This window comes from Coffea arabica, chromosome 4c (assembly GCF_036785885.1).
Source record: "Coffea arabica cultivar ET-39 chromosome 4c, Coffea Arabica ET-39 HiFi, whole genome shotgun sequence".
Lineage (NCBI taxonomy): Eukaryota > Viridiplantae > Streptophyta > Magnoliopsida > Gentianales > Rubiaceae > Coffea > Coffea arabica.
In genome coordinates, this window is record NC_092316.1 from 5,141,629 (window position 1) to 5,152,680 (window position 11,052).

The following is an 11,052-nucleotide window of genomic DNA, read 5'->3' on the forward strand; positions in this document are numbered from 1 at the left end:
CTATCCAAATCCCCCTGAGTGCTCTGAGTGCTTAAGTTTGTCCCACAACGAAGAAGACAATCCATTAGTGAGGTTTTGAATTTTAGTCGATTCCCTGTGGGCTATGGGCCTATACGGTATAATTAGTCGGCGGGGGTGGGTGAGGATTTCAGAAGGAAATGTCTGCCGTGGGCAATGTGGTAGTTGTCTTGTACAAGTTGGGAAACACATTGAAGAAGAATGATGAAGGAACAACTAAAAAACATGTGGATGGAAAAGCAGAGGATATTAATATTATTTAGACACACACACACACACACACACATATATATATATATATATATATATGATATATCTATGGTTTTAAATGAGTTTTAGCACAATGGCAGAGGCAGGAATATGTGAAAGGGAAGGAGACCTGTGCATATTGAATATAAATATTTTGTAAGTCTTAAATGAGTAGACATTAAATTTTTCTTTAAGGTAAAAATGAAGGAATAAATATATAGTGTTATATTGAGGTTTTAGGAAGAATGAGAGAAGAATTTCATACAAAAATTATAAAATTTTATAAGGGTTAACAGAGATTTTCAAAACTTGGGGGTGGGACCCTCATTACCTTCGCTATGGCGAATTTCTCTATATATTCGTGAAAAAATTTAGGTAATTGTGGATCTAACAATTGCATGTATGAAATATATGTTCACCGTGCTAAATAAACACAGATTAAGCACGGCAAACAAAATGATTTTTTTTTTTTAAATTAGCAGGGGTTATTGTACTGTCTCAGCACGGCGGCACCAAATTTTTTTTTTTTTTTAAGGACTAAGGACAACAAGTATATGTTATTGGAAGCAAATCTATTTAACTCTTTATTAGAAGCCCTTTTTTTTTTTTTTTTGGTTTAAATCTAAGCTTTCTTTCTTGGTTGCACTAAGATTTTTTCCAGGAAAACTTGGTTTTGAAATATATCTATACTTTTATCTTTTACTCATACATCTTTTTCCTCGAGTCAAGGAGAAACAACACACACACACACAGTTAGATTAAACACTCAGCGGGAACCGAAATAACGGTCGGTCCAAACGGACAATCTAATGAGGACTCACAAAACAACGGGATTCAGTCAACTGGTAACTGAACCGACCACCTGTGAACCTTAAACCCAGAGCTAAGCCCCACGATCTTTTCGATGTGGGACGGACGACCTGAACCCCCATTTTTCTCATACATCCTCGAGTGTAAAAATTAATTAGAGAGTAGTTTCTTGATTCTTTGCCATTTTCTCCCACCCCCATAATTTCTGATCCAGCATAAAAGAAGCTGTTTTGATGCAGCGTTATAGCCAAATTTTCACAATTCAAAATGACGAAAGCAATGAAGTTGCCACTTAGAGAAGCCATCAATTTCATGGAGACGATGAATATTGAGATAGAAAATATAACATATAAAAAGGCAAAGGGGAGGTAGATGAAGACTAATAAAGAAATGGCCGTGGTCACGTAACGTAAATATGGGCGGTCTAATTCGTCCCAACTTCTTTATTGCCAAAAACGTGTTCTCCTTAAGGTTAGTACTGCTTATGTCCATACAAAGAAGTTGCATTTTTGTCACGGCAATATTACCAGGCAGCATGACATCTTTCTACCCAAAAATAAAAATGAAAGTGAAATATTGTCCCCGTAATAAACATTTTGGGTCTTACCCAAAAAGAAAAAAAATATTATCGCCCAAAATTGCATAAGCTCTGAAAATTTAGACTTCTTTTTGCCCTCAGTACAAGTAGGCAGGGCTGTATTTTTCACATTAACAACTCAAAACCATGAGCCAGTCAATCCCACAGAAAATCGACCTGCTACACAATCTTTTTTTTTGGTCCTTCTTTCTAGAGGCGGCGATAACTACTGTATAACCTAATCCATCGTACGCTAAGAGAATTCAGTTTGCACGTTTCCAGTAAACAATTATGGTCATACTTCCTAAGCTATTCAAAGAAAGCTAAACATTTTCACTGACTTACAAGTAGAAATAAAACAATTGTAAAGACACAAAGGAGCATCCACTTAAAAGGCACTAACGAGAAACACCAATTATCAAGTTTCATCCACGGAATAGAGAAAAAAAAAAAAAAAAAAAAAAAAAAAAACATAAAAGTTATCCTGCACATAATCCACAATTACATGGCAAGGACTTATCATTCCCACCACAAATCCTCTAGTGCAATGACTCACTAATACAGCTTCCTTCCTACCGCCTATAACTGTAAATCCTAATCCTCCGACTACCTTTGCCAATCAGCTATGCTTGATTCTGTGGCGGAGGCTGCTGCGCTTGACCAGTTGCTGGTGGGCCTAACTCTAAATTTGCTAGCTCCTCTAGCTCTCTCAGTGCACCCAGTGCAGTTGCTGCCGTTGAACTGTCTAAGCACGGCTTGAGCACGCTGACCGTCTGCTTGATTCTTAATTGCTGCCAGAAGATTTTGAAACTTAATTATAAATAAAAAGAAACTTCAAAGGTTGACATAAAGCCACAATTATTAGACTTACAAAAAAGTCAAGCTTGCTCTTCATCTCGTTATATGCCAAGAGCTGCTGCATACTTGAACCTTGAACTCCAGGCGGTGAAGATATCTAGCATCCCAGATTATCAAGCAATAACACAACAGAAAGCCAATTAGATACTTATTATAAAGCGGAAAGCGGTCAAATATAGTCAATTAATAATCTTTAGATTATTCAACAGATCAAACTAAATGATATTTTGGCAAATTCCTTTGTATTATATGCCCAATACAACAACATATAAATAATTTGCACAGACATTGCAGAAAACCCTTAGCCAAGGGACGACTTCGCATTTTGTCTTTCTTGCCTTATCTTCTACTTCCAGTTACAAATAAGACTTGGGGTAAACTTGATCCCTCAGTTAAATGATTCTAAGCATCACAAACTTTCATTTATGACTATCCATTACAGTAAGAGATGTTGTCAGAAGTATCACAAAGTAAAAAGCTATCTAATACCTGAACTAATCAGCTAGAACAAGTAAAGGCTAAGGATAATGCTTAAGGTTCATATATTTTACTTACAAGAATCAAGATATTCTAGGCCCAAACCACGCACGCTGTTAACTCCTATATGCAACCCACATAGATCATCTTTAGAGTAAGAAAAGTTATTTGTCATGGTATTGCATTAATACCCTGATAAACTACTTTTATTGAGGCATCGATTCTTGAGATTCTTGTTTATCATGGTATTGCATCAATACCTTGATAAACTACTTTTTTCGAGGTATTCATACTTGTTGACTCCAGTGATTAAAAAACCCCAACTAGAAAGGATAAGTCAACATATGTTGATGAATCACCTTTTTAAATATGGAAAAAGCCCAGAAAAGTATTCCAAAAGTCCAGTTCATTTACATGTAGATGGTATTTATTCCAAAAATCCTAACAATCTCGAGATGGTATTTATTCTAATGAACTAGGAAAATGTGATTATATGTAGAAAAAGTAGGAACAATTAGAAACTACAAATACTTCGCCATACCATGCATGCAATAGACAGTGAAACAAGAAGAAATCAATTTCAAACTAGTTTACAAATTGAAAAAAAAAACACACACACACAAAAATAAGAATGAGAAACTGCAAGTAAGATAAGCAAATTCCCAATTGCATATATTTACTTGACCCTTTTGGAATATTTAGGCAGGATATTGTAACCTGCATACTGCACAACCAAAGCACGCAACTAATTATTTTTTCGGGTGGAGGGAGCAGGGGTAGCTAAACAAATTATAAGCATATTGGTAATAGGAAATTAAATGCCATCAACAAAATCTTTTAGGCATTTAATTATATATAATAAAGGAATTCTTTATTATTTGTCATTTTATTTTCTCATGTGCTCACAAGAAAAAAGTGTTATGCAACATTTTAACAAGACAAATAAAAGTAACTATCTATTCCAAGACAGATTCAATATTAGCAGTGGATTTAATTTTGTATAACAACTAACGCCACAAAAAAGTAAATTTATTTAACAAGGCAATGCAAACTTATCGTTATTCCACTGTCGTCAAGGACCTCATCACATACAAATAGCCAATATTTTGAGTGTCTGCATTTGTCAAAATTCTAAACAAGAATAATATGAATGCAATCCTCATTCTTTTCAAACACCATTTCATGCTAGAAAACTGTATCAAAACCACCAAATTTGCCACAAACAACAGGAATAAATGCAACAGACAAGTCAAATTGAATTCATTTGCTTTTCACAGGCCTCATCCCATTACATTAACCCATTTTTTCAGCCTTGAATGTTTTTTTTTTTAATTTTACCCGAAAGGAAGGATACAAGTATATATACTCATCTTACTAAAACTATCATATTGAGTCAAAAATAAAAAGCTACTTGAAGAAATAGAATCAATCAGGTCATATTCATTGCAAAATGACATTTTTTGACCCACATCTTTTAATCACAGACCACCTTTAGAGGAAGAAATAAATTTTGAATATAGAACATTTTCCTTTTTCTGGGGCAAGAAACTTTCATAAGTATGTAAGGAAGGGAAAATGCCATTGTTTCTCGTTTTTCTTTCTTGAGTTTATGTAGGACAAGATAGAGTAAGTGAAAACTACGAATACTTTCCCAAAATTAACTCATTGTGCATGTTAACACGTGAACAAATCAATTTTAAACTACTTAAGAGAAACTGAACTTATAAGTATGGGAAGCAATTATCACATTAAAAAAAATGGCACATATGAAACTAAAAGCATTCAGGTGATTTACTTGATCCTGTTGGCATATTTAGGCAGGACATCATTCCCCACATTTTGCAGACAGACCACCGAAAAGCATGATACTACTATTTTTGTTTTTAGGTAGAGGGCATGGGTGTAGGTAAACACACTCTAGGCATATTCCTGATATTACATTGAACACCCTAACAAATGCATCAAGGCATTTAGTGACGGAAATAAATAAATACTTTGCTATTTACCAGTTTATTTTCTCTATTTGCACCTGTATGCAACATTTTTAATGAGACACTGAAAAGTATGAATCTAGTAATAAAACCAACATTACAAGTTGTTTTGAAGAAATGCTTAACACCCCTATGCTTAACACTTTCAAGAAATGCTTGCCAAGCCTAATGCACATCCATTGCATTTTAAAGGCCAAACTACATAAAGCTTACCACCATTTGTGCTCCTTATTTTTTTCAATATTTTACCTACTAAGGCTAGGATTGCATCCTCATGCCGCTAAACCATGCCTTACAACTATTTTATGGTTTTCTAAGATAGAAATTGAACCTATAAGTACATAAAGCAATTGTCATGTACGATGGCACATATGAAACCGGAACAAATTTAGGCGATTTACTTAATCCTTTTGGCCCATTTAGGCACGACAATGTCACCCGCATTTTGCATGAATAGACCACCTAAAGAGCATGAAACATATATTTTATTTTGAGTGGAGAATTTGGGGCAAGTAAACAGATTCTAGACATTTTTTAATACCACATTAAACACCCTAACAAACTCATTGAGGCATTTAATGGTGGAAATAAATGAATCCTTTGCCATATGTTGTTTATTCCCCCCCCCCAATTTGCACCTATACGACACATTTCTCACAAGAAGCTCAAAAGGACCGAATAAATACCAAATTAAATCGAACATCACCAGCTGATCTATGTTTGACATATCCCCTATGCTAACACTTCTAAAAATCGCTTTTGTAATGCAAGTTCATTGCATTTCAGAGGTCTCATTACATGAAATTAACCACTATTTCTTCTCATTATTATTTTTATCAAAATTATACCTACTAAGACTAGGATTACATTCTCATTCCACTAAACGATGCAAACTCCCGTTGTAGACTAAAAAAAGTCAATTTGATGTCAATATTAATAACTTAAAATCCACTTACAATGATATGCAACAAATACACAGCTCAAATTTATATGTCAACACATAATAAGATATACATTCTAGGGCCAGCCCAAAGGCTTGCCACTAAGCATCCTCAGTTAAACAAACTCTAAGCATGCTACTGCCCAGGCAAGGATTTTATTTTATTTTTGGATGGAGGGTGTGGTGTACATAAGCAAACTCTAGGCATATTACTCATACTGCATTAAACACCCTAACAAACTCATCGAGGCATTTAATGGTGGAAATAAGTGAATCCTTTGCTATTTACCCTTTTATTTTCTCTATTTGCACCGATATGCAACATTTTTAACAGGACACTTATTTTCTCTATTTGCACCTATATGCAACATTTTTAACAAGACACCGAAAAGGACCAAATTAGATATAAAACCAACATTAATAGTTGATTAATTTTGAGAAAACTCCTGTACTAACACTTTCAATAATTGCTTTTATTTGCCAAGCCTAATGCAAAGCCAATGCATTTTAAACGTCTCACTACATAAAGCTTAACTCCATTTGTGCTCCTTATATTTTTCAGTCTTTTACCTACTAAGGCTACGATCGCATCCTCATACCACTAAACCATGCCTACAAGTATTCTAGAGGAAACCAGATTAAGAGAGAAATTGAACCTATAAGTACATAAAGCAATTGTCATGTTATACTTAACGGAACAACTGAAACCAGGATAGTTTAGGTGATTTACTTGATCCTTTTGGCCTACTTGGGCAGGATTTTTTTATTGTCACCCGCATTTTGCACAAATAAACCACCTAAAGAGCATGGAACTCCATGTTCGTTTTTAAGTGGAGAAATTGGGGGCAGGTAAACAGATTCTAGACATTTTCTAATACCGCATTAAACACCCTAACCAACTCATCGAGGCATCTAATGGTAGAAATAAATGAATCCTTTGCTATATGTCATTTTATTTAGGCAAGAATTATTCTCACCCAGATTTTGCACGAATAAGCCACCAAAGATCACGAACTAACATCTTTTTTTGAGTAGATAGGGGGCAGGTAAACGGATTCCAGACATTTCCTAGTACTGCTCACCTAACAAACTCGACGAGGCATTAATAGTGGAAATAAATGAATCTTTTGCTATGTGTTGTTTTATTTTCTCAATTTGCACCTATACGACGCATTTTTAACAAGAAGCTGAAAAGGACCAAATAAATTCCCAAATAAAACAAACATCATCAGTTGATTTATTTTTGAGTAATCCCCTGTACTAAAACTACTAAAACTTGCTTTTGTAATGCAAATTCATTGCAATCAGAGGTCTTATTACACTAAATTAACCACCATTTCTGCTTGTTATGATATTCATCAAAATTTTACCTACTTAGACCAGGATTATATTCTCATTCCACAAATCCATGCCATACTAGCATTCTATACTATTAAATCAATTTAAAGACAATATCAATAATCCAAAGGCCACGTGCGACAACATGCAACAAATATCCAACCGAAATTGTCATGTCAACACAATAAAGGGTACCTTCTTGGGCCGGCCCAAAGGCTTGCCACTGAGCTTCCTCGGAGTCTTTGGTCCATTCTGAGCTCTTGGGGGCCGTCCACGCCTCTTCGCAGCTGGAGCAGGGCCTGCAGCCAAAACTCCTTCACCAACATAAACATTAGGCACCAATGTGGCGCTAGCTGAAGGAGCCACACTCAGTGGTGTAGGATTTTGCACCGGAACTTGCACGTTCTTCCTCGGAGGCCTACCACGTGGCTTCATTGGAGTTCCATCCTTCTTGAACTTAGGCTGCTTTGCTGGCTGGGTTACTGGCTGGCCTACTGGATGGGTTACTGGCTGACCTACTGGCTGGGTTGCTTGGCTTACTGGAAAGACCCCAGTCCCAGGTGGAGCAGCATTCTTGGCTGCAACCTTTCTCGGGCGGCCAGTGCTCTTTTTCGCCAATGTAGGGGTGGGCTGAAGTCCAACCCCAGCCCCACCGGAATCAACCTTTCTTGGACGCCCAGGCTTTTTCTTAATCACGGGCACCGACACTGGCCCTTCGGACACAGGAACCGGCACTGGCGCATCCACCAGCCCAAGTGAAGCAAAAATCGACTCTGTAACCGGAACAGGCCCGGTAACCGGGACAGATACAGGGACGGTGAAAGACCCATCAGAGCCGACAACCGGGGCGGCCGTTCCAGGCGGTGGAGTAAGCCCAGTTTTGGCCTTGGGAGGACGGCCAGGGCGTCTTTTGGGTCCATTAGCATTCACCGGTGGAGGGGCCACAGGAGATCTAGCAAGCTTGTAAGAGTGCTTGACCATGGCTATACTACCTTGCTCCTTCAACCGCTTCAAATGATGAGTCAACAAGGCTGAGTGAGTTGACGGAAGATTCGAGTTTGAATAAACTCGCTCAATATACTTAGCAATAGCTCTCTTGCTCGACCCGTTCCTGTCCTTCAACGCTGTTATTGCCTCCGTTATCATCTATAAAACACGAAATTAACAGAAACCCAGGAACCAAACTCAGCAAAACAAAATTGCCACAAGATCCATAATTTCAAAATCCCAGAACATATTTCGAACAAAGTTTAGATTTTGACATAAGGGTTTGAACAAGAAAGCTTAAGACAAACCTGAGCATAAGGCGGGTGGTTGGGCACAGGGACAGGGACCACATTAGGAGTGGGGTTGGCCACCTGAGTGAAGTGAATCGGAGGTAACGCTGCCCCTTCAGCAGGAGTGGAAGCCTGCAGCTGCTGCAGTGGCTGTGGCTTGGGCTGTTGCGGTGGCGGAGCTGTCATGGCAGATTGTAATTGTGGCTGTGGCTGAGGCTGAGGCTGAGGCTGAGGCTGAGGTTGAGGTTGTGGCTGTGGCTGTGGTGGTGGTGGTGGTGGAAGTTGCTGTTGTTGAGGTTGTTGTGGGTCCATAACTTTGCATGTACTTCTGTACAAAATACAAATACAGGTATGGAGATGTATAGATGGATATGTGTGAAAGTATACTAGTAGTAGATGTGGATTTAGATCGTAGCAGTGGGGAGTTACTTGTACAAGTAGGTGACGAAAAAAGGCTGAAGAATTAAGGAGGGGTTAAGGAGAAAACAGAAAAGGTTGAGGGTTGATAGGATTTTGGTAATCTGGAGAGAATTAGAATTGGAATTTATGAGGGGAAGAAAAGAAATTGGGGTGTGTTTGGATTTGGGGAATCAGGGAATTTAGGGGTTGGGGGAATTTGGGATTTGGGGAAAGGGCCGCAGAAGTGAGAGGAAGGCGAGAGGGGGGTTTTGGACCGTTGGGGATCAGATGTGCGTATTTTGGGTGCCACGCAAGCTTTTGCGGCTTGCGGCTTTATTTTTTTTTTTTTTTCAACAAACGTCTTTATTTGTTTATGCTTTTCTCTTCTTTTATTGAGTTAAGCAAAAGTAGTATTTTAATATATATCGGACAGGTATTTCACTTCATTATCTCAACTTTTTTTGGCTTAAATTTATATTATATTCTCATATATATTGGACGAGAATAGGATTTTATTCAATTCTTTGTTCTCTATTTTGTTGTTTCCTTATACGTTGGCCTAAATTTCAACTATTTTAACTAGCTATCGAAGCATATGAATTAATACAGTATATCGAAGTTGATAATACAATATATGAATTAAGATATAAAATCACATCAACTAATTTATTCAATTATTTGTTCTCTATTTTATTTTTTCCTTACATGTTGGACTAACTGTTAATTATTGTAATTGGCTATCCGGCACACTTGATGCGTGTGCAATGCGACAAAAAGTAATACTATTAGCCAAGTGAATTTTTTTTTTTTTTTTTAGAATACAGTATATGAATTAAGATATAAAACGAATCAACTAATTTAAATTCAACTTCCAAAAAAATGAATCAACAATAAATCCAATTCACAAAAAAATTAGGGTTAATCACAATTAATTTCCTTAAAGTGTACCTCATTTCTCACTTTACCTCCTAACCATTTTTTTGTCTCACTTTATCCCCCATTGGACAAAATTATCCATTTATTATTCTAAACTCTTATTTTTCTCTTTTATTTTTTCCTTTCCCCTTTTGTGCTCTTTTATTTTCTTTGCCTCTTTCTTCTTTCTCTAATTCTTCCTCTTTCCCACAAAAATCTTCATCTTAATTATTGAAATAAAAAAAGAGAAATTGCAGATATCTATCTTCTCCTTAAATGATTAAAAAATATTCAAATCACTTTCCTAAAATACAATTTTTTAGCCTTTCAATTCTTTTAATTTTGGTTTTTCCTCTTTCCCTTCTAGTTTCTCATTTTATTGTCAAGAAAATATCATAAAATGAAATTGTGATCTGATTAATAATTATCAATTGAAATTTGTGACACGTGGCATCATACAAAAAATCAAAATTAGTTTTTGATGCCTTTTAGACTTTCACCCAAAAATGCAATTACAAACTCAAATTAAAAATTTCCGTTGAGATGGAGTTTTATATTGGGCAGGATAAAAGAGAGAAGAAAGAGAACAAAAAAAAAATAAAAGAGAGGAAAAAAGGTAAATGAAAAGTCAAAATAATGGAAGGATAATTTTGTCCTATAAGAAGTTAACGGAGCAAAATTAAAGGTTAGGAGGTAAAGTGAGAAATGAGGTATATCTTAAAGGGATTAATTGTAAGTATATCCCTGCACACATTTACAAAACCGTTATAATCACATCCATACCAGCAATTATTAAGATAGCTTTTTATAATCTACATCCAATGTCAACTTGACAGTTGATAATGCATCCAATTTATATCTAATTATCATGTCCATGCACATGTTCACAGTAGTCATTCCAATTACATTTTAAAATTTATCATATTCAACTTCACTTTTGGAAACAATTAAAGTGCTTTCTAGCACTTGTTAGAAAAACTTCATCAATATAAGGCTTGGTTAATGTGCAAAGTCATATATGAAATTTTCATCAAATAAATTTGAATAAACTTTTGTTTGTTAGTATATGGAATTTCAATCTCTTTAGTGGATTTCATATGCTATTTCTAGCGAAAACAAAAGGAAATTGATAATATTTTTATAATGGAAACAAATTTCATTGATGATGAAATATTAGGCTGCTTGTATGGGAAATAAGTTATA

At 36.1% G+C, this 11,052-nt stretch overlaps 1 protein-coding gene across 1 annotated transcript; it reads right to left on the bottom strand.

Annotated features, from left to right (window-relative positions):
- Nucleotides 1–2,023: 2,023 nt before the first annotated feature.
- Nucleotides 2,024–9,174, bottom strand: LOC140005182 (uncharacterized). The gene is made up of 4 exons (XM_072045662.1): nucleotides 8,554–9,174; nucleotides 7,454–8,404; nucleotides 2,526–2,609; nucleotides 2,024–2,445 (listed from the first exon to the last, which is right to left on the bottom strand). The coding sequence occupies exons 1-4, from the start codon at nucleotides 8,845–8,847 to the stop codon at nucleotides 2,278–2,280; spliced, it is 1,497 nt and encodes a 498-aa protein (XP_071901763.1). The 5' UTR covers nucleotides 8,848–9,174; the 3' UTR covers nucleotides 2,024–2,277.
- Between the last annotated feature and the right edge of the window lie 1,878 nt (nucleotides 9,175–11,052).

What these genes read in the sequence shown, in the direction of transcription:
- LOC140005182 (XM_072045662.1), bottom strand. Translation starts at nt 8,847, where the DNA reads ATGGACCCACAACAACCTCAACAACAGCAACTTCCACCACCACCACCA. An exon ending in ACCACCCGCCTTATGCTCAG is followed by an intron (nt 8,405 to 8,553) that starts GTTTGTCTTAAG and finishes CGTGTTTTATAG; the next exon opens with ATGATAACGGAGGCAATAAC. An exon ending in CTTTGGGCCGGCCCAAGAAG is followed by an intron (nt 2,610 to 7,453) that starts GTACCCTTTATT and finishes CTGGGATGCTAG; the next exon opens with ATATCTTCACCGCCTGGAGT.